At 44.6% G+C, this 24795-nt stretch overlaps 1 protein-coding gene across 1 annotated transcript in view; it reads left to right on the top strand.

The window, feature by feature from the left end:
* The window catches only part of LOC122807698 (ubiquitin carboxyl-terminal hydrolase 4-like), a 1844759-nt gene that overhangs the window by 749363 nt on the left and 1070601 nt on the right, over positions 1-24795 (top strand). The window contains exon 8 of the mRNA XM_044078661.1: positions 5601-5684. Coding sequence (XP_043934596.1) covers positions 5601-5684 — 84 coding nt within the window. The remainder of the gene's footprint in view (positions 1-5600; positions 5685-24795) is intronic.

Raw genomic sequence — 24795 nt, 5'->3', positions numbered from 1 at the left:
GGGAAACTTTTTCTTGCTCTAAACCGATGTCAGTAAAAGTCAATAATTGTATTTCTTGTGGCAAGCAAATACCTCATAAAGATTTTCATTTGTACTGTATTCCTTGCCTAGACCCTGACCACGACATACCTCGCTTTCGGTTTTGTGCCTTATTTAAACAAAGAACTATTTGGCTTCGGTATATTTACGCTTCTAAATATTTTGGTACTCAGTTCAATTATCCAGATATGCCTTCGGTAAGCCACCCAACTACCGACATTCAGAAAAAACACAAGGATAAAGGCAGAGACAGGCTGCCTAGGTCCAAAGCTGCCGACACTTCTAAGCTAGTCACCAGCTCGCCGGTACTCAGTGAGGTGCTTTCGCAGCCCCTGATACCTGCTACTTCAGATTCGCAGGCCACTACTGAGACCCATTTGGAGTCCGGTATGCTGGGAGATGCTTCAACTGTGGAACCTGCGAATGTCTCTACCTTGGATGGGTCTGGAGCCACTGTGCAGGCACCGGCTTCTGAGGATGTATTCAGGCCTACTGACTTGCATATTAAACCAATGCCATCTTCTTCTTCAAGGCCTAAAACTCGAACCATGCCTAGAAAACCAACACCCAGACTGCATGGTCAGGCCTCTTTGCCTAAAAAACAAATAAGAATGGCTGAAGACCTTATTACTTTAATCAGGGGAAGCCAACCTTCCCCCTCTAAGAGACCTAGGACTGAATTTGCTTATAATTCATCTGATCAGGATTCTGAAATTTATGTTTCCTTTGACCAGGATTTACCCTTATCTACCTGTGAGGATTCTGATGCAAAGGACTCTATTCCCTCTGCTTCCCCTCCAGAGGATTTCTCTTTTGGTGAAACCTTGCATACTCTTGGGGAGCATTTTTGCTTGGAAAGCCAGGATTACTCTGATTCTAAAAAGATGCTTAGGGATTTCTTACTCCTGCCCCAACACAGGCCTTTAGCTATACCTCCTGTACTAGACATTGTTGATGCCCTTTCGGAATCTAGCTTGGCCCTGATTCTTGACCTCCTGCTCCCAGAAAACCTGACAGATATTACAGGGCTCCTGACTCTCAAGTTCCTTTTTAATAATCCTACTGCGGATCCTGAGATCATTTCACAGGGACCCAAGGGCATTAAGGCTACTACTGCCAAAAATCCTACCCCCTCTGATAGAGATTCCAGGGCGCTGGATAGATGGGGTAAGAAGGTATACACTTCTGCAACCTTGGCCATTAGGGCCTTAAACTGCCAGTTTCATATGTTAAAGTATCAGCAGCATATTATTGGAGTGCTTAAACAGAAAATGATGTTGATTCCTGACTGTGCTTAAAATAAAGATTTACAGGATTTAATGCATTCTGCTGAACAAGTTGGAAAACATACTTTGCAATGTGGTTTTGATTCTTTGGAGGCCTCTTGCAGGGCTTCTGTAACTGGATCTGTACTAAGAAGGCACGCTTAGTTGAAAGAGCAAACTCTGCCTGACCATGTTAAAGCAAAATTGTTGGATACTCCCTTACAACAGGACCGTCTCTTTGGTAATAAGGCTGAAGAAGTGTTAAAAAAGATGGAAGATAAAGCTAAATCTATGCAAACTGTGAAAGATTTCTTACAAGTGCAATCTCCAATAATTAGTAGGCACTGGCCTACTAAGAACTGGTCCTTTCCAGTCCCCTCGAGAGCCGCTCAAGTCAAATCAAGACATTCCAAAGGCTACAGGTTTCAGTCACAAGGAACTTTTAGAACAAAACAATGGGGTGCCTCCACCTCCAAATCTAGAAGCAGCAAAGCACCTTCCTATGGTAAACAGTCTCAATGACTTCCCTCTACGATCACCAAGCACTTACCTCTTAGCCGCCCCTTTGGGGGGAAAACTAGCACTTCATGTAAGAAACTGGCAACTTATTACCCAGGACAAATGGGTTTTAAATATAGTATCCCAGGGATACAGATTTCACTTCCACACATTGCCAATCCCAAACGGATGGGCAGATCTGCCCCAAATCAGTGGGCAGAGGCCCAGAAACAAGTTCTGTCCCTCATGAACATGGTGGCTATTCAACCAGTACCAGAAGAGGAAAAGGGACAAGGTTTCTATTCCAGACTTTTTCTGGTACTCAGAAAAGACAAATCATAGCGTCCAATTCTGGACTTACCCACTCTGAACACATTTCTGGACATACCAAAATTCAAGATGGTGACTCTTCAACAGTTACTACCTATGCTAGGCAAAGATGCCTGGTTGGTAACTCTAGACTTAAGAGGCTTACCTGCATATCCCAATCAGGGAATCTTGCAGAAGATACCTCCGCTTCAAAGAAGGTTACTTGCATTACCAGTTCTCTGCACTGCCCTTTGGCTTATCTACTGGGCCCAGGGTCTTCACAAAGTGCCTGGCACCAGTAATTGCATTTTGCAGGCAAAGAAATATTCAAATATATCCATACCTGGACGATTGTCTAATTCAGGCAGAAAACAAGGACATTCTTCTAAAGCATCTAGCGTTTGTAAAAAGGGTTCTAATTTGTCTAGGGTACACCATAAATGAAAGTAAATCACACCTGGTACCCTCTCAAAAAATTACATTCCTGGGTGCAAGCTTGAATACAACTGCCCAGATGGCTTACCTTATGCCAGAAAAGTAAATTCAATTGATGACTTACTTCAAACAGGTGGCCACAAAAACCCTGCTATCTGCAAGACAAATTCTGCAGGCCTTGGGGTACATGGCCTCCTGCATTCTTCTAATTCCGTATGCAAGACTGCATATGAGGAAACTTCAGTGGTACTTAAAAAGTTTGTGGAGTCAACATTGTCATGGCCTGGAAACAGTGATTCCTGTTATACCTTGCCTGCAACTAGAGTTCCTATGGTGGGCAGAAGCCTGCCACCAAAACAAGGGACTGCCATTCACTCTATCCCCTACCGTCCAAACCCTAACAACAAACGCATCAGACTATGCTTGGGGGGCTCATCTGGCAGGGAAGTGCATTCAGGGCAAATGGAGCCCAAATCAAATGCACCTACATATCAATCAGAAAGAGATGCTAGCTGTAGAGAATGCTCCGACAGCCTTCAAGGACTACCTTCATCCAGGACAGCTACTGATAGACGGCCAACACCACAGTTATGTGGTACATAAACAAGCAGGGGGTACACATTCCTACCCCCTTTGCAGACTAGCCATGGTGTTGTGGGACACGGCCTTGACCTATCAGATACAACTACAAGTTCAATTCCTGCCAGGAAATACTCTGGCAGACGAACTAAGCAGAAATCTAATGGACCCACACGAATGGAAACTGCAACCACAAGTTTTCAACATGTTGACACGCAAATGGGGGAACCCAGACATAGATCTTTCTGCCTCACCCCAGAACTTTCAATTGGACAAATTCTGCACAAGAATTCATCACAAAAAAGCATGGAAAGTGGATGCCCTATCAGCCTATGCTTTTCCCCCTCTGCCTCTGCTCTTCAAAGTTCTACTAAAAGTCAAACAGTACAAACCAAAAAATGATTCTGATTGCTCCAGACTGGTCTCACCAGCACTGGTACCCACTCCTGCGCAATGTGTCACTCCCTCCTCCGTGGCACCTGCCTCAGACACCTTACCTACTGTCTCAGCAGAACTGCAAAATTCTGCACACTCGGTTCCAAACTTTGAATCTTGCAGCGTGGTTAATCAACTAATTTCACCCTTGGCATCCCTCAGCAAACCAGTCATGGATGTCATTTTGGAGGCTAGAAGACCTAGCACTAGAAAATCTTATGCTGACAAATGGAAAAGATTCTGTGCCTGGAACCAATCACAAGGAATAAGCACAGCAATGCCCAATATTCCTCAGATTCTGCAATAGTTAACTGAGATGCTTCACAAGGGCCTATCCATGCCTCTGCCATTTCAGATCATTACAACACAGAACCTCCCCTCTTCTCTCATCCTCTACTAAAGCAGTATCTCAGAGGGGCCAAAAATTTAAGACCTCCGAGGAGAGCAGCAACTCCTGCATGGGACTTCAATTTTGTTTTGGAAAAACTCACTCTCCCTTATTTTGAGCCAGCTGCTACTGCAGACCTAAAGTTTCTCTCCTGGAAAACAGCTTTCCTTTTAGCAGTCACTTCAGCTAGAAGGATTTCAGAATTACAGGCTCTTATGGCAGTGGAGGCTTTCATTATTTTTTATCCGGACAGGGTGGCTCTCCGGACCAATTCATCTTTCATGCCTAAGGTGGTATCCAGTGTGGCTCTTAATCAGACCATTCATCTGCCAACTTTCTTCCCCAACCCACAGAACAAGGGTGAGCAGATTTTGCATTCATTGGATGTACACAGACAACTTAGATCCTACTTAAACAGGACAAAATCTCTAAGGAAATCTGAACTACTACTGGTTGCATTTGCTGCAGGGGCAGAGGGAAAGGCTATTTCGAAGCAGACTGTTTCCAAATGGATAAGCCATTGTGTTTGTTTCTGCTATATGCACTATGGTAAACCTATCCCCAAGGGGTTCAGGTCTCATTCCACCAGGGCTGCATCTACTTAGGGGTTCCAAGCAGAGACATTCTAGAAGCTGTTACCTGGAGCTCAGTTCATACGTTCACCAAACATTACCATTTACCTCTCTTCTCTAAATCCAGAGCTGGCTTTGCTACTGCTGTCCTGCAGGGCCTTATAGCTGCTGCTAATGCTGTATAAACCCATCCTTCAAACCATAGCTTTGGGATTCTACCCAAATGTAATGACTGCAACAGTGAAACACGAAGAGCATAGTACAGTTGTGTACACTTACCATAAATGTAGATGTTCGAGTGTATTCACTGTTGCAGTCTTGGTTACCCACCCTCCAGCCCCGTTTTTCTCTTACTATACCTCTACTTTCTTTTACTGTGCTTAAAAGCCTTTTTGGTGTATTTGCTTTTGTTTGGATGTATTTTTTTTTTGTGGTTTTAATTATATATTTATATATATTTTGCTCCCCATTGTGGGGGGCACCTGACATCTGGGGCAAGAAAAACTGATGTAATGGTGTCAGCTGCATGTTTTGTACCCCTGACAACCTGACATGGAGGAAGTGACAGCAACCGAAATCAGGCTGACTGAGGGCAACCTGCCAGCAGATTACCCAAATGTAATGACTGCAACAGTGAATACACTGGATCATCTACATTTATGGTAAGTGTATACAACTGTACTTTCCGAACCCAACCAGTAAGAATGAAGGCAAGATGGGCAACAAACATGGAACGTTACGATAAGTACATACCTTTTTTCTTACAATGTTAATTTGTGAAATACTGTATGCATTCTAAGTGTGAACGTTTTTTGCAAGAAAGAACAGCTAAGTGGTTGCCAACATTCTTGTATAATAGCCTTGATGCAGTGTTATGCTTTGAAAACTGATTAGTCTTAATACTTCAGTTTTGCTGAAAGCGTGTTATTACAGATTTCTGCACAAATTACTTGTCTGCCATAGGACTGTTCTTCATAAAACTGTACTTTCTGAGTTTAAAGTATGCATATTACATTTTACTGTCTAACGTTCATTGCCGTTGTCTTCACCTTCAGCCTAATTGTGCCTATACTTTTTCAGTATAGAGTCATTGTTCCAAAGATGGGTGCAGTGAATGACCTTTGTACGGCTCTCTCTAAACTGTCTGGTGTTCCTGCAGACAAAGTAAGTTATTTTCTTAGCTGTATCGTTATTTTGTTAGTCTGTCGTCCAGTTTAATACATTGTGTAGCTGTGTTGTAGTTCTCTAGTTTAACCTTGAATCTTTTTTACTTGTGGGTTATTGCATTATTAATATTCTGTTTTGTGTACCTATTATAAGAGCTCTAGTAATTTCTCATTACTGTTCCTGCTGCTGGAGTTGAACCATCTTCTGTGTTAATGACTTGTTATTAAGGGTGTAGTAAAAGGGAGTAGGCCTTCATGTGCTGTTCAGTTATTTCCTTCCATTGTTTATACTTAAGTCTAAAATTTAGGTATTGTCAATGCACTTTTTTCTTTAAGGAAAAAAGTAAATAATTTTATTCTTATCTCCCATTTAATTAATTTTCCCACTGAATCCTGCCTGACATGGCCTTGTTGACATTATTTAATCAGCTGGCTATTGGTTGAGGTTGTTTGTAGTTTATCACACTCATGAGAAGAAGAGAACAAGATTATAACCCTATGCTTCTTGCAAAAATGTTCACATCTGAAACGCATTATGTCCTTCTATTCTCATCTTGCAATATTTATAACCTATGTTATGGTAAGATTTTACACAGCTATTCTTTCTCACCGTCTTCATTTTCTTTTACTTCCTCCTGTTTGTCATCTGCCAGTGACAAGAATCAGTCAGTCTGTTTTAGGAGCAGCATCTTTTTTTTTTTTTTTTTTTTTTAATAAAGGATAACACTAGAATTTTTAAACACCTTTATTAAATTGTCACTTAAGACAGAACAAACCTGTATTTTTTTTCCATTTATGCACTTTATACATGGTTTTCTTTACAACAGCTGTCTTTCAGTCCAGCATTACTTAAATTGCTCAATTCATGCCTTCCCTTATACCTCACTCTTCATCTTGAACATTGTGTGTATTGTTCCCATAAATTCCACGTATTTATAATTTGTTCCTCCACTTTTTCTAAAGATCCCTCTTCTAGTTCTTTTATTCCTTTTACAGTATTCAGTACTTCAAATACAGTTGGTTTACACTTTGATTTCCATTTCTAGTAATTGTTTTTTGGCGGCCAATAAAATTAAATTTAGTAAGGCATTACTGTGTCTAGACAGTTCAGATCCAGTGTCCCACCAATATTTATTACTCTTTAGGGGATTTTTAATATCTTCCAACTTATTACACTCCTAAAAACTTGTTCCCAGTTACCTCTTTCTTCCCCATCATACCTCCAGCATTTGCTGTCTACCGAAGTAAAAATTATTTTAACTCTGCTTGGGGTATAAAAATGTATGTAAATACTTCAAGCAAAAATCCTAAACCTTCTGAACTTTGTATACGTGGAAGCCATACATATGTTTTCCCATTGTTCCCTTGTAAATTGTTTTTTCAGTATCACTACCCAATCTTTACTCCTACCATTGTTCCTTTGTAAATTGCTTTTAAAGTATCACTCCCCAGTATTTTCTAATCTCCTCTAATAAAATTGTTATAGTTATTGTGTAATATTTTATATGCATTACTGCTTATCCCGATTTTAACATCAGGTTCTGTTCTAGATTCGACTAACAAATCTACCAGAGCAGGTCTTTGCAGAGAGAGCATTTATCAGAGTAAGTTGGGATTTTGAGTAGGGTAATGGAAGCATTTATGTTCCCTGCTATATTGATGAGATTAATTAGGAGACTATATGACAGATTGGTGGCAAGAATTGGTGTGAGAGGCTTCCTCTCTGGTAAGGTTTGTTTAAACAAAGGAAACAGGCAGTGTTGCTCTTTCCCTTTTATTATTTCCTTTAAAAGTCTTTGCCAAAGAAAATAAGTGACTCCAAAATTCAGCAATATAATTGGTATGGTAATGAAGAAAAGCTGGTTTTATTTGCAGATGTTAGTTTATATTTGTTAAATTCAGAAAAGGAGATTTCAGTGTTTTGGAACATTTTGAGGCAGTTTCAAGTCATTTTGTGATATAAAATTAAGGAAGATAAAACAAAGGCTAAAGCCTTAAATTATATACCCACTCGTGACTTGGTGCAGCAATACCAATATTTATGGGGGCATGGTAAGATTAAGTCTTTGAGTATGAATAAAAAGACTTCTGTTGCAGTTAAGGATATGTGGGATGAGACTAAACAAAATAATACAAAAACGTAAAATATGGAATCTCTTTTTTATGGATAGGGATAGTAAGATAAAAGCCATGAAAATGTGTTTTGTACCTTTAGATCTGATATTGTTAATCCTTATTCATTCCTTACGTGTGGGTATCTGTTCTGACCTCAGAACCGAGCCGGCCATCTTCCAAGCTCACGTCAGCTACAAACTCTCGAGCTAAAACTCTTACCCAGAATTCCCCTCTCCCTGTTACCCCAGATTTCGTTTGCCACATCGCCATTCCGTCGTATCAAGCTACTTCTCTTGAGCTAAGTAAATTTTTTTTCTCCATACTAAATTCTAAAACAGCCTTTTCTCACGGAAAAGTTATTAGATAGTTTTCTCTTAACCTTATCGCATTTAGCGACGATCCTTTCTTGAATCCTTTCTGTTCCTTTCCTCCTCTTTACTGCAAAGTAATTTCTTTTTTTACCATTGTTGGTAAACCTCCTTTCCTTCTTACCTTCAGGTAATTCTTGTACCATTGCTGGTATTTTTTCTGGGTTTCCTTCTTTCTATCATGGCAGATAAAAAAGGTAGTCTGGGATTTAAAAGATGTTTAGATTGTGGCCATAAATTACCTACTTCAGATGCACATTCCCTGTGTGTCTATTGCTTGGGTGTGCCTCATTTAACAGTTGACCCGCCCTGCGGGATTTGTACGAATTTCTCTAACACGACATTGATTGAGAGAAAAAAATAAATTAATATTAAAGGGGCTACTTAAATCTCCTTTTTCAGAGGCTATTTCTGGGTCGGAGGCTTAAACCCCTCCAAGATCCCATAAGAACAAGAGTGATGAACATATAAAGGCCAAGTTTCTTCCTTCGTCTTTAGCTGGCGACCCCCAGGAACTGAGACCCAAGAAAGCTAAGCTTTCCAGTTCGGATTCGACTTCTTCGGCTCCAGCACTTTCAGTACCTAGACCTTCGGCTCCAAGGCCATTGGAGCCATCTGTGACTTCGGCACCGACTAGCGTGCCCTTTCCCGTATCGGTACCAAGGGGCTCCTCGGTTCAGACCTCTTTACCGGCACCAACTGCCCAGTTGATGCAGACTGTCATGACGTCAATGGTTTTTTCGACGTCCATTGCCTGTTCGGCTCTGACAACTTACCCAACACCAACTACCCTCTCATGACTGACCATTCAGTTATCGGCACTGATTTTTTCGGTTCCAGCCTTAGCGCTGACGACCACTTTGGTACCGACCTTATCGTCGATGCAGACCATGACTTCGGAACTGGTGGTGATTTCCTTGGTGCAGACACCTGTAGTTCAGTCCTTTACAGCCCCGTTGTTTTCAGTGCAGACCTCCGAAGTGGGCACTGAGCTTGCCCCATCTTTGGATAGACCTGATTTCCCCTCAGCCATGTCCATGAAATCCACTAGAAGCATCTCTGAACACGACGTCTTGCGTCCTGTGGATCAAGTGCTTTTGGCCAGAGGTAGTCCACCCCCCCAGGACCTATCCTTCCTCTGGAGGTGATCACCCTTTACCAAAGACCCCTACTTATTCTCCTCCTTCATTGCCTTTGAAGCCCCTTGATATAGCACAGTCTTCCCCCTCTACAGTTCCCTTTATGGACCTCACTAAGGAGCCGCAGTTGCCTTTGTGGCAGGAGAGTTTTACTACGACCCAGGATGTCAGCTGTGGCATACGTAATTTGGTGTTTTACAGCCATCCAGGGACTCCGAGTCAGCAGGCTGATCCACTTAGGAGAGGGGTGACCCCTGCCCTGGGCACTCACCCCTCTTCAGGTGGACTGGTCTTCCAGCTAATGGAGAAGGCTCTGGTGTCGGTTGGCGATCCTGTGCTATCGCTCTCCCTGCCCTCCTCTGGACCGCAATGTACACAAGTCACTCCTAGCGGACACCGGGCACAAGGGCCACATAATATACTCCTACAGGAGACCCCTTTTGCGCTGTCTTCCCCAGCTTCTCCCTCTGAGGAAGTTCATCAAAAGAGCTCATGCAAGAGGAAGCACATGGACTCCACAGAGGAGTCCCTTACTGAAGACGCAGACTTTGATGATGCGGAAGGGTCCCCTTGCTCACCCTCTGATGTATCCTTTGGTGATCTTCTTGAAATTCTTAAACAGAGAGGTGACTGGCAGCCCTCGAACCCGACCTCTGAAGAGTCTGTTACTGCAGGCCTTTCGTGCCTGGCCCCCTACCTCCTGGGTCACTCCACCTGCTGACGAACTGGTTCGGCTCATCGTGCAGCGTGCGTGGAAGGTTCCTGACACCACTGAGGCTATTCCCCGGAGGCCAGATAAAATTTTGTCCCCTCCTGCTACTGACCCCCATTGGTCCAAAGGTCTTCCTGTAGATGCTTTGGTGGTGGCAGCCGCAACTGAAAAGGACTTGGCGAAAGAAGAAAGCTAGACTGTCCATCCGCCCAACAAAGAGTCCCGGGCTCTGGACAGAGTAGGGAAGTGTACTTTTGCATCAGCGACCTTTGCAATCAGGTCCCTGAATTATATGGCACACTTTACCAGGCTTCAAAGAGATTTAATTTCTGAGCTCTCTGAAACTTTGGCTGGTGCTGTGTCTAATGAGATGTTCTTCATGTTTCACTGTTGCAGTCATTAAATTTGGGGTTAATCCTGCTGGCAGGTTGCCCTCAGCCGGCCTGAATTCCAAAGTCTTGGGTCCTGCGTCGATTGCTGTCACCCCTTCCCTGACATCAGGTCGCCAGGGGTATAAAAGAAGCAGCCAATGCCATTTTCTTCAGTCTTTCTTGCCGCGTGGTGCCCAAAGCAGAAGCAGTTGGCAAGTGCCGGTCGGCCGACTCCCGAGATTTTCGTGTTCGAGTTTCAGATCCGAAGTCTTCAATAAAGCTAAGTACCCCGTTGGGGAAACTTTTTTCTTGCTCCAGACCGATGTCAGAAAAAGTTAATAATTGTATTTCTTGTGGGAAGCAAATACCTCATAAGGATTTTCAGTCTTACTGTATTCCCTGCCTACTGCGGTGGTGGTGCTGCGGTAGTGTCGCCTCACAGTAAAACGTCCTGTTCGATTCTCAGCTAGAGCGTCTTCTGTGTGGAGACGTGCGTGAATGGGCGTACCTTTGTTGAAGGTTGTGCATCAGGGCTGGCAACTCGGCATGTAAAAATCTACTGCCAATCATTAGCGGACCGGACTTCCGCTGTGGCGACCCCTAACCGGGAAAAGCCGAAAGACACAACAACTGTATTTCTTGCCTAGGCCCTGATCACAACATTTCTGGTTTTCGGTTCTGTGCTAGTTTTAACCAACGCACTATTAAGCGTCGGTATGATTTTGCTTTAAACTATTTTGGACGCCGGTTTAATTATCCAGAAATGTCGTCTGATAGTCATCCGACTACCGGAGTTAACAAAAAACGCAAAGAAAAGGAAAGACAACTGAGGCCCAAAACTGATGAAGCTTCTCCTAAGCCAGTCGCTTAGAGTCGCAGGCCACTACAGACTCCCACGTGGAGTCGGCCATGCCGCTGGAAACTCAAGGTATTGGAACCTTGGATATTATCCCTTCTGATGGGTCCGGAGCTGCTGAGCAGGCACCGGCTTCTGAGGGTGTATTCAGACCTAAACATCTTTACATCAAACCTACTTCAGCTTCAAAGGCAAAGACTAAAGTACCTTCCAAAGCAAAGAAACAAACTCAAGAGCCACGTGGTCAGGCCTCTATGCCCAAAAAACAGATGCTCAAAATGGCCGAAGATTTGATTACCTTGATCAGGGGTTCCCATCTCTCTCATAAGAGGCCTAGGCAAGAGACTGACTGACTATGAATCTTCAGATCAGGCTTCCATTTCTTCTGATTCCTCTTCTGATCAGGAATATTCTCTTCCTCCCTATGAAGATTCTGATGCTGAAGAATCTATACCTTTAGCTTCTCCTCCTGAGGACTATTCTTTTGGGGAAACCTTACATACCATGAGGGAGCATTTCCACTGGGAGAGCCAAGATTTTTACTACCTCAACACAAGCCACTAGCCATCCCACCTGTGTTAGGCATTGTAGATTGTGTTTTCGGAGTCTAGTCTTACCCCTGACTCTTTACTTCCAGCTCCTGTTAAGCTTGACCGGTATTACAGGGTTCCTGACTCACATAAATTTCTTTACAAAAACCCTGCTGCTGACCCAGAAACTATTTCTCAGGGTCCCAAGGGAGTCAAGGCTTCCACTGCAAAAAACCCTATCCCCTCTGATAGGGATTCAAGGGCCCTGGACAGATGGGGGAAAAAGGTTTCCACATCTGCTACCTTGGTTGTAAGAGCTTTAAATTGTCAGTTTCATATGCTCAAATATCAGCAACATGTCATGGCATTGCTTAAACAGAAAATGATGTTAAATTCTGAATGTGCAGAAAACAAAGAAATGCAGGATTTATTGCATGCAGCTGAACAAGTGGGAAAGCATACTTTGCAATGTGGTTTTGATTCTCTAGAGGCCTCCTGCAGGCTGCAGTTACAGGTTCTGTCATTAGGAGGCATGCTTGGTTAAAAGAACAGAATCTGCCCGATCATGTTAAAGCAAAGCTATTAGATGTTCCATTACAACATGATACCTTGTTTGGTGTTAAAGCAGAAGAGGTGTTGAAGAAAATGGAGGACAAAGCTAAATCTATGCAAACAGTGAAGGATTTCTTACAGGTACAGCCTCCCAGATTTAGCAGGAACTGGCCTACAAAGAATTGGTCCTTTCCAGTGTCAGATAGGCCACAAAGAGGCAGATACAAACGCCCCAGAGGCAGATCACAGCCCCAAGGCTCATACAGGCCTAAACAATGGGGTGCTTCTACCTCCAAAAGCGAAGAGGAAAAATCACAGCCATACAAGAAACAGTCTCAATGACTTCCCCCTGCCAGCACCAAGCACTTAACTTCTGGCAGCTCTTTTGGGGGGAAAACTAGCACTTTTTTCACAAAATTGGCACATGATCACCCAGGACAAATGGGTCTTAATATCGTGTCTCAAGGCTACAGGTTCCACTTTCACACCCTGCCAAGGCCAAACTATATGCCAGACCTGCCACACAATCAATGGGCAGAGGCACAAAAACAAGTTTCATCCCTCATGGACATGAGAGCCATTCAGCAAGTATCACAGCAAGAGCAGGGACAAGGATTTTACTCAAGGCTATTCTTGGTACCCAGAAAGGACAAAGCCAGGAGACCAGTACTGGAACTGTCTGTCTTAAACACATTCCTGGATATTCCAAAATTCAAAATGTTAACTCTGCAGCGTCTTCTGCCCATGCTGGGCAAGAAGGTTTGGCTTGTGACTTTAGACCTAAAAGAGGTATACCTGCATGTCCCAATCAGACAATCATGCAGAAGATACCTCAGATTTATAGCTGGCTCAATGCACTACCAATTCTCTGCACTGTCCTTTGGCTTATCTACTGCGCCCAGGGTCTTCACAAAATGCCTGGCACCAGTAATTTCATTTTGCAAACAAAGAGGAATACAAATATATCCTTACTTGGACGACTGCCTTATTCAAGCAGAGAACAAGGACATCCTACTACAGCATCTGGCGTTTGTAAAAAGATTACTAACAGGTCTAGGGTACACAGTAAACGAAAAGAAATCAAAGCTCGTACCCTCTCAAGAGATCATATTCCTGGGTGCAAGCTTAAATACAACTGCCCAGATGGCTTATCTCACGCCAGACAAACACAGACAACTGACTACTTATTTCAAAATGTTGGCAACAAAGACCCAGTTATCTGCAAGAAAAATTCTGCAGGCTTTGGGCTTCATGGCATCCTGCATATACTGCTAATTCCATATGCAAGACTGCATATGAAGAAACTTCAATGGTATCTGAAAAGTGTTTGGACTCAACATTGCCACTGCCTGGAAACAATAATTACCCTCATTCCCTGCCTGCAACAGGAGTTTCGATGGTGGGCAAAAGCCTGTTACCTCAACACGGGACAGCCATTCACCTTACCCATAGCCAGGCAGACATTGACAACAGATGCATCAGATTATGCCTGGGGGGCCCATGTGGCAGGAAGATGTATTCAGGGCACATGGTCCGCAAGTCAAATGCTTCTACATATCAATCAAAAAGAGATGCTTGCTGTTGAGAATGCCCTGACAGCCTTCAAGCATCAACTTCATCCAGGACAACTACTGATAAAGACGGACAATACTATAGTCATGTGGTACATAAACAAGCAGTGGGGCATGCATTCCTGCTCCCTCTGCAGACTAGCCATGAACTTGTGGGACACAGCACTGACTTACCAAGTACATCTGCAAGCACAATTCCTGCCAGGAAGGATAAATACTCTGGCAGAAGAACTAAGCAGAAACCTAATGGATCCCCACGATTGGAAATTGGATCCACAAGTCTTCAGCATGATAACGAGGAACTGGGGATGCCCAGACATAGACCTATTTGCCTCCCCTCACAACTGCCAACTACAGAAATTCTGCACTAGGACTTATCACAAGCAAGCATGGGAAGTGGATGCTCTATCTTTCAGCTGGAAAAACCTAACAGTATATGCCTTTCCTCCTCTGCCTCTCCTCCCCAAGGTACTCCTCAAGGTCAGTCAAGAGAATGATACTGATTGCCCCAGACTGGCCCTGCCAGCACTGGTACCCAGTCCTAAAGAGCTTATCTCATTGCCCAGCTTGGACATTACCTCAAATTCCTCACTTATTGACCCAACAAGACAGTCCGATACTGCACAGCCAACTCAGGACCTTAAACCTGGCAGCATGGCGGATAATGTAGCCATTCAAGACACTCCTCTTTCTAAAGCAGTGATGGATGTTATTTTTGGAGGCCAGGAGGCCTAGCACCAGAAAATCTTGTGCAGAAAAATGGAAGCGATTCTGTGCTTGGAACCAGGCACTAGGTATTGACACGACTGTTCCAAATATTCCTCAGATTTTGCAATACTTAACTGAGATGCTGGATAAAGGCCTTTCCTTTTCATCAATTAAAATTCATGCCTCTGCCATTTCAGCTCATTACAATACAGAACCACCTATTTTTTTTCATCCATTGCTAAGGTAGTACCTCAGAGGGGCCAAAAACATAAGACCCCCAAGGAGAGCACCAATACCTGCTTGGGACCTCAACTATGTCTTGGAAAAACTCACACTGCCTCCGTTTGAGCCAGCCTCTGCAGCTGATATAAAATTATTATCCTGGAAAACAACTCTGCTCCTAGCAATAACCTCCGCTAGATGAGTCTCAGAGTTACAGGCACTCATGGCTGTGGAACCTTTTATCATTTTCCATCCTGACAGGGTTTCTCTAAGGACAAACCCTACATTTATGTTTAAGGTAGTGTCCAGTGTGGCCCTTAACCAAACAATTCATTTGCCTAACTTTTACCCAAACCCACAAAATAAGGGTGAGAGACTTCTGCATTCTTTGGACATTCACAGGCAGCTACGCTTCTACTTGGACAGAACCAAAGCTTTCAGAAAGACTGAACAACTTCTAGTGGCATATGCTACAGGATCACAAGGAAAGCCCATCCCTAAACAGACTATTTCAAAGTGGATAGGCCACTGCATTTATTTCTGCTATTCACAGCATGGCAAATCAGTGCCTAAGGGCATTAGGCCACATTCAACCAGACCAGCAGCCACTTCAGCAGCCTTCCTCAGAGGAGTACCAACCAAAGACATCTTAGAGGCTGCAACTTGGAGTTCTGTGCATACATTTACAAAGCACTATCACTTACCTCTCTACTCTAAATCCAGGGCAGGCTTTGCCACTGCAGTTCTGCAGGGCCTGATAGCCTATCCTTATCCTATTTAGCCAGCCTCCCAACCTTAGCTTTGGGATTCAACCCAATTGTAATGACTGCAACAGTGAAACACGAACATAGTACAGTTGTGTACCTACCATAAATGTAGATGTTCGAGTGTATTCACTGTTGCAGTCCAGATTACCCTCCCACCATCCCCCTTTTTCCTTGCTGAGACTTATCTGTACTTCTCTATTCTATACAACCTATGTGGTGTATTTGCGTGTAGATGAAGGAAAAGTTTTTTTTGTGTATGCATGCTTATTGGCATAATGTAGCCTACCCTTTTAGGGGCACCTGCCATCTGGGGCAAGAAAAACTGAAGAAAATGGCATTGGCTGCATCTTTTATACCCCTGTCGCACTGACGTCAGGGAGAAGGCGACAGCAACCGACACCGGACCTAGACTTTGGAACTCGGGCCGACTGCAGGTAGCCTGCCAGCAGGATAACCCAATTGTAATGACTGCAACAGTGAATACACTTGAACATCTACATTTATGGTAGGTACACAACTGTACTTTTTGAGTCACTGCATGTTTGTATAGGTTCATGTCATCCTGGAAGGGAAAGTGCAGGTGCGGTCGTCAGATTCCCCCATAAAGTCTCCCACGAGATTTGTCTTTTTTTGTTTAGGACCTATGCATGACCATAAGTCTTGCTCCATCTGGCAGGCCTTCGTTCCAAACTTTGCGCCTCTGTCTGCATGCGTTGAATATTTACTTGGAAAATCAGCGACTTGAGGGGCTGCCTGTCGAGCCACCAAAGAAAAAGGCCAAAGTTGCTAGGCCTGAGTCTGTTGCTGCACCCTCCTCCACCTGATGTCCCTCCTGTGGCCAACATTAGCCAGGAGGAACAATCAGTCGCCACTGATATGGGTACAGTGGGTACTGTTGGGGAAGCTGCAGAACCCAGAGCGGAAAGCATGCCCTCGTAGGTAACACAGACTTCTGTAACAGACATCGAGGGAGAACCTTGGCTTGTATCAGCTGCCCAATTGGATCCCTCCACTACTACACAGGTTTCCTGAACATAAGTGTACCTTGGCTCCGACGCCCACTAGGCCTTCCCTTAAAAGAAAACAGAAAACACAGCATGTTTCTCTTTTTCTGCAGAGAGCCAGCCAGACTGGCAGGTCTTTTCCTACAGCCTTTTCAATGCTTTTATGGCTCTGAGGCCTGCTACACCCTCATCCTCCCCAGTGGCTACTTCTGTGACAAGCCCTAGGCTGCTTCAGACCTTGGGTACTTCTCAAGCTGAACCGGAGGACTCCTCTGATTCTTCTTCTTTTTCAGAGGGGACTCCCAGTTACCATCCTCCCCTTGGTTTTGCCTCCCCAGAGGATGATTCTTCAGAAACTGATTCTCCAGGTGAGGATCTCACCTTTGGGGAGACCATTTCAAATGGGACTCCTCTGAGATGACAGGAGTTCAGAAAAGATGCTATGAACTCCATCAGGTGGACATCCCTGCTCCTTCAGCTATACCTCCAATCTTGCCATCTTTTCTGGATCCATTTAATGCAACATATGTTGATCCTGACTGTCAGCCCCCTGCACCTTGAAGGCCTGACAGATTTTACAAGGTCCCCGAGGGGGCCAAATTCCTTAAGTGCTTTGCAGTGAACCCTGGCAGTATATCAGTTTCTGCTGATAAGGCCTCAGTGCTGCTTTCATCCATCTCAGTTCTCCTCACAGATAGACAGAAAGGCCATGGAGCACCTTGGTAAAAAGGTTTATACCTCAGCTACCTTGGCATTCAGGACAGTAAAATATCAAACCCATATGTCTAAATATGCCCTAGCCCTTTTAGGACAAGCCACTAAATTTATGAATGAGATTCCAGACTCTCCTGCCAAGGCAGAATTATCTAACCTTATTTCCCTGCCTTCTCAGGTCAGTAGGCATTCCATTAGGTGCAACTATGATGCAGCTGAAGCTTCTGCCAGATGTTCTTTGTTTTTCACTGTTGCAGTCATCGCCTGTGGGTTATCCCTGCTGTGGTAGCCCTCGGCCAGCCCGAATACCAGAGTCGATGTTTTTTTTTTTTTTTTGCGTCAGCTGCAGTCGCCTGTAGTCTGATGGCAGGTCGTCAGTGTATAAAGCAAGGCAGCCAACATCATTGCATCAGTCTTTCTTGCCATGGAGCCCTTAGCAGAAGCAGTTGACACAAGTGCCAGTCCGTTGGTACCAGAAGTTGAATTTCCGCTGAAAACGTCTAAAGGTAAGTACCCCGTTGGGGATCCTTTTTTCTTGCACTAACAGATATCTGAAAAAGTTAACAATTGTCTTTCCTGTGGAAAGCAGATCCCACACCGAGACTTCCATTCTTACTGCGTCACTTGTTTAGGCCCAGACCTCAATGTCCCCCATTGCCAGTTCTGTGCCCTCTTTAATACGAGACACATTCACTGTAGAGCTGTTTTTGTAGACAGTTTTTTTCATGTTCCGTCTTCACATTCCAATATGACGTCAGTCAGCTAACAATGTGTGGACATTCCGAAAAAAACGTAGAGATAGACAGAGACAGACCACACAAGGCTAAGTCTTCCAGTGACGCTACTGTCAAGCAGGTCGTCAGTTCTCTGGAATTCAGTGAGGCGCTTTTGCAGCCCCCGAGACCCTTTTGGAGTCCAGTATGCAGCAGAACTCTTCTTAGTCTTCAGAGCATTTGGCCGTCTCTGCCTCGGATGGGTCTGGAGCCGCGACGCAGGCACCGGCTTCCAAGGAGGCCTTTCACACTACCGAATCTAGACAGAAAAACAATGTCTTCACATCCGACTACCGTTTCTCTCAGACCTAGAAGCCAGGCCACTCCTAGGAAATCTGCTTCTAGCCACCATCTTGGTACTGCTCCACCACCCCAAGCACAAATGCTTAAAATGGCGGAGGATCTCATTTCCCTTATCCGGGGTAGTCAGGCCACTACTTCTAAAAGGAAAAGGCACCCTTCCCCAGAAATTGACAGAACAGGATTCTGAGGAATCTGACTGTTCAGTTATTGAAGAGGAACAGCATCCCTTAACTGCTTATGAGGATTCAGATGCAGAGGAATCTCTCCCTTCTGACTCCCCTCCAGAGGACCTTTCCTTTGGGGAAACGCTTCACTACCTCAGGGAACATTTCCATTGGGAATCTCAGGACTTCCCACAGTCTAAGATAAGACTTGGAAACTTTCTGGACCTGCCCCAGCACAGACCCCTGGCCATCCCCCCTATTTTAGAAGTGATGGATGATGTTTTCCATGAATCCAGCTTAGCCCCTGACGCCCTCCCTCCTGCTCCCAGTAAACCTGACAGGTACTATAGAGTGCCGGATTCTCACAAATACCTGTACAGAAATCCTGCTGCAGACCCAGAGGTCATTACACAAGGACCTAAAGGAGCTAAGACTAGTTCTGCCAAGAATCCTCTTCCAAAGACAAGGACTCCAGATCTCTGGACAGATGGGGTAAAAAAGTATACACCTCTGCAACCTTAGCTGTTACAGCACTCAGTTGTCAGTTCCATATGTTAAAATATCAACAACACACTTTGGAACAGTTAAAACAGAAGATTGATACCTTTCCTTACCGTGCCAATTCAAGAGTTAGCAGATTTACTGCACTCAGCTTGTCAAGTGACCAAACACTCATTACAGTGTGGATATGATGCCCTAGAAGCCTCTAGCAGGGCATCAGTGACAGGATCTGTTATTAGGAGACATGCATGGCTGAAGGAACAACCTCTCCCTGATCATGTCAAGTCTAAACTTATTGGTGCACCCCTAGATAAAGAGCACTTGTTTGCGGAAAAAGCAGAACAGGTGCTTAAAAGGATGGAAGACAAAGCGAAATCTATGCAAGCAGTAAAATGTTTCTTTCAAGTTAAACCTCCCAGATTCACCGAGAACTTTCCCTCTAATTACTGGGCCTTCCCAGCACCTAGCAGACCAGCCCAAGGTAAGCCCCGCAGGGACAGACCATCCAGGCCTTTATCCTAGGTCCAGCAGAGAAGCAAACAATGGACCACTTCCGTTGCTAAGGCAGGGAGATCTAAGCCAACCTTCTATGGCAAACACTCACAATGACCCCCCCCCCTCTCCCTTCTCTCATCAAAAACTAGGAGGAAAGCTCTCCCTCTCCAAAGACAATTGGTTTTCTGTAACAAAGGACCGATGGGTCTTAAAGATCATTTCTCAGGGATACAAATTCTCTTTCAGCGAACTCCCAATTCCAAGAGGGTACCCAGACTTGCCTCCAAATCAGTGGGCAGAGGCACTGAAACAGGTCGAAACTCTCATATCCCAGGGGGCAGTAGAACCTGTCCCCTCAGATCAAACAGGCAAAGGCTTTTATTCCAGACTATTCCTTGTTCCCAGAACAGAGGGCACTTGGCCCCCCCATCCTAGATCTATCCATTCTGAACACCTCCCTGGTGGTCCCCAAATTCAAAATGCTAGCTTTGCAGCATCTGCTGCCTATGCTAACAAAAAATGCCTGGCTAGTGACCCTAGACCTAAAAGATGCCTACCTTCACATCCCCATCAGGGAATCGTGCAGAAAATTCCTGCGCTTCAGAGCAGGCTCACAACACTTTCAGATGTTCGTCGTGTTACACTGCTGCAGTCATTGCACTTGGGTTATCCTGCCGTCAGGCGGTTCCCCAGTCGGCCTGAGTGCCAAAGTCTTGGTCCAGCGTCGGTTGCTGTCACCTCCTCCCTGACGTCAGTGCGGCAGGGGTATACAAGATGCAGCCGATGCCATTTTCTTCAGTCTTTCTTGCCGCACGGTGCCCGAAACAAAAGCAGTTCGCAAGTGCCAGTCGGCAGACTCCTGAGATTTTCATTCCGAATCCAGAACCGAAGTCTTCTACAAAGCTAAGTACCCCGTTGGGGAAACTTTTTCTTGCCTCAGACCGATGTCAGTAAAAGTTAATAACTGTATTTCTTGTGGGAAGCAAATACCTCATAAGGATTTCCATTCCTATTGTATCCCATGCCTAGGCCCAGACCACGACATCAATGTTTCTCGGTTTTGTGCTATGTTTAACAAGCGCACTATTAAACATCAGTTTGATTTTGCCCGACATTATTTTGGCAGAAAATTTAATTACACCATGCCGTCGGAACTTCCGACGACCGGAATACATAAAAAGCGCAAAGACAAGGACAGGCATCCGAGGCCCAAACCTGACGACGAAGCCTCTTCTAGGCCGGTCGCCGGTTCCCCGGTTTTCAGCGAGACACCTTCGCAGCCCCTGAAGACCGCTTCTGCAGAACCACAGGCCGCCTCCGACTCCCACGTGGAGATGGCTGGGCCTTCGGACGCACAAGTTTTTCAGCCTACCGGGGCTAACCCTTCAGAGGGATCCGGAGTAGCAACCCGAAGCTTCAGAGGGTGTTTTCAGACCTACACAGTTAACCATTAAACCCCCTGCTTAAGTCTAAGCCTCCTTTAAAAACAAAGAAACAAATACAGCATTCTCTAGGACAGGCCTCCATGCCTAAGAAGCAAATGCTCAAAATGGCCGAAGACCTAATCACTCTGATCAGGGGGTCCCATCCCCCTCCTGATAAAGGGCCCAGACAGGATGCAGACTATGACTCATCCGACCAGGTGTCCATTTCTTCAGATTCATCCTCAGACCTAGGATATTCTTTACCCCCTTATGAGGACTCTGATGCTGAGGAATCAATTCCATCAGCCTCTCCATCTGAGAACTACTCCTTTGGGGAAACCTTACTTACCATGAGGGAGCATTTCCATTGGGAAGGCCAGGATTACTCTGAATCCAAGAAAAGGCTCAGAGACTTCCTTTTATTACCTCAACATAGACCCTTGCTATTCTGCCAGTGTTAGACATTGTGGATGATGTGTTTACTGAATCCAGCTTAAATCCTGACTCCTTACCTCCAGCCCCAGTTAAACCTGACAGATACTACAGAGTCCCTGACTCACGCAAATTTTTCTATAAAAGCCCTGTTGCTGACCCTGAAACTATTTCTCAGGGACCCAAAGGGATTAAGGCCTCATCAGCAAAAAATCCAGTCCCTTCTGACAGAGATTCCAGAGCACTGGACAGATGGGGAAAGAAAGTATATACATCTGCAACCCTAGCAACGAGAGCTTTAAATTGCCAGTTTCACATGCTAAAATATCAGCAATTTTTGATGTCTCAGTTAAAACAAAAAATGCTTCCAGATTCAGATCCTTCTAATTTTAAAGAAATGCAGGATTTATTACTTGCAGCTGAACAAGTGGGAAAGCATACTGTGCAATGTGGTTTTGATTCTTTAGAGGCCTCCTGTAGAGCAGCAGTTACAGGCTCTGTCATTAGAAGGCATGCTTGGTTAAAAGAACATACTTTACCAGATCATGTTAAATTAAAATTATTGGATGCACCTTTACAGCAGGATGTGTTATTTGGAGTTAAGGCAGAAGAGGTGTTAAAGAAAATGGAGGATAAGGCAAAATCTATGCCAACGGTAAAGGATTTCTTACAGGTTCAGCCACCAAGATTTAGCAGAAATTGTCCAACAAAGAATTGGTCCTTTCTGGCTACAGATAGACCTCAAAGGGGCAGATACAGACGTCCGAGAGGTAGAGGTCAACCACAAGGTCCTTACAGGCCTCGACAGTGGGGTGCACCAGGCCAGAAAGAAGGGGAAGACAGGTCCCAACCATGTAAAAAGCAGCCTCAATGACTTCCCATTACAGCTGCCAAACAACTCTCTCTTGGCAGCCCCCTTGGGAGGAAAACTAGCACTTTTCTATCACTATTGGCATTGGATCACCAAAGACAAATGGGTTATCAACATTGTATCTCAAGGTTACAGGTTCCACTTTCGCACTCTGCCAAGGTTAAAAGGAATGCCAAATCTGCCACCAAATCAATGGACAGAGGCTCAAAAACAAATTACAGCACTCATGGAAATGAGAGCTATTCAAGATGTACCACCACAAGAGCAAGGACAAGGATTTTATTCATGACTCTTTCTAGTTCCCAGAAAGGACAAAGCCTGGAGGCCCATTCTGGATCTTTCTTTTCTAAACACTTAACTGGATGTTCCAAAATTCAAAATGTTGACACTACAGCAGCTTCTTCCCATGCTGGGCAAGAAGCTTGGCTTGTGACCTTGGATCTCAAGGAGGCATACCTGCATGTCCCTATCAGACAAAACTGCAGAAGATACCTCAGATTCATAGCAGGTTCAATGCACTATCAATTCTCTGCACTGCCCTTTGGCTTATCTACTGCACCCAGGGTCTTCACAAAGTGCCTGGCACCAGTAATTGCATTTTGCAGACAGAAAGGAATTCAGATTTATCCGTACCTGGACGACTGCCTGATTCAAGCAGAGAGCAAGGACACTATTCTAGAGCATCTGGTGTTTGTAAAACAGTTAAGTTGCCTGGGGTACACAGTAAACGAAAAAAAATCTAAACTAGTGCCCTCACAAGAGATAATATTCCTGGGTGCCAGCTTGAACACATCGGCCCAGATGGCTTATCTCACGCCAGACAAGCAAGGACAACTGTCTCAATACATTCAATTGATGGCAACAAAAATCCAACTCTCCCTGCAAGAAAAACTCTGCAGGCCTTGGGTTACATGGCATCTTGCATACTACTAATTCCATATGCCAGACTGCATATAAGGAAACTACAATGGTACCTAAAGAGTGTATGGTCTCAACACTGCCAAAGTTTGGAAACAGTTATACCACTAATTCCTTGCCTTCAACAGGACTTTCGATGGTGGGCTCAAGCTTGCCACCTCAACAAGGGACAGCCTTTCACTCAACCCACAGCCAGGCAAACACTGACAACAGATGCATCGAATTACGCCTGTGGAGCACACATGGCAGGAAAATGTATTCAGTGCAAGTGGCCCGCAGAACAGAGGCATCTTCACATCAATCAAAAAGAGAGGTTAGCTGTACAAAATGCCATTATAGCTTTCAAGGACCTGCTGCATCCAGGACAACTATTACTAAAAACAGACAACACCACAGTTATGTGGTACATAAACAAGCAAGGGGGCACTCACTCCTACCCCCTCTGCAGGCAAGCCATGACCTTGTGGAACACCGCTCTAAACTATCAAGTTCATCTGCAAGCACAATTCCTGCCAGGAGAGAAAGACACACTGGCAGACGACTTAAGCAGAAACATCATGGATCCCCACGAATGGGAACTGAATCCACAAATATTCAGAATGATAACACAGAAATGGTGGAGCCTGGACATAGATCTGTTTGCATCCCCAACGAACTGCCAGCTACAGAAATTCTGCACAAAGAGTTACCATCCACAAGCATGGAAAGTGGATGCCCTCTCATTCAGCTGGAAAAACCTACAAGTGTACGCTTTCCCTCCACTACCTCTCCTTCCAAAGGTTCTCATAAAAGCCAGGCAAGAAGAGCCAAAGATGATCCTGATTGCCCCAGACTGGCCACGCCAGCACTGGTACCCAATCTTAAAGAATTTGGCACAAGAATCACCCTGGATATTGTTTCAGATCCCACATCTGCTGACTCAGCACAACAATCAGATACTTCAGTCAGCTAAAGACCTTAAACCTAGCTGCATGGAAAATTCCTTAGTCAAGCAAGCAATGCCTCTCTCCAAAGCTGTTATGGATGTCATTCTGGAGGCCAGAAGGCCTAGTACCAGGAAAACCTATTCGGATAAATGGAAGAGATTCTGTGCCTGGAACCAGGCTCACAGCCTTCACCCTCTTGTCCCAAGCATTCCTCAGATTCTACAATATTTAACTGAGATGCTGGACAAAGGTCTCTCTTTTTCATCCATCAAGATCCACGCCTCTGCCATCTCTGCTTATTACAACACGGATCCTCCAATTTTCTCTAATCCTTTGCTAAAGCAGTACCTCAGAAGGGCTAAAAACATAAGACCTCCCCGTAGAGCACCTACTCCAACTTGGGACCTCAAGTTTGTTTTGGAAAAATTAACTTTACCTCCCTTTGAGCCAGCTAACACAGCAGAATTAAAATATATTTCTTGGAAAACTGCTCTGCTCCTGGCAATAACATCAGCTCGAAGAATTTCAGAATTACAGGCACTAATGGCAGTGGAACCTTTTCTCATTTTCCACCAGGACAGGGTGTCCTTAAAAACTAACCCTACGTTTATGCCAAAGGTGGTTTCAAGTGTGGCTCTAAACCAAACTATTCACTTGCCAACTTTTTATCCAA

This window comes from Protopterus annectens, chromosome 7.part1 (genome assembly GCF_019279795.1).
Source record: "Protopterus annectens isolate FY-2018-M chromosome 7.part1, PAN1.0, whole genome shotgun sequence".
Lineage (NCBI taxonomy): Eukaryota > Metazoa > Chordata > Ceratodontiformes > Protopteridae > Protopterus > Protopterus annectens.
The sequence above is the reverse complement of the archived record's forward strand: the minus strand, read 5'-3'. Positions and strand labels throughout refer to the sequence as shown.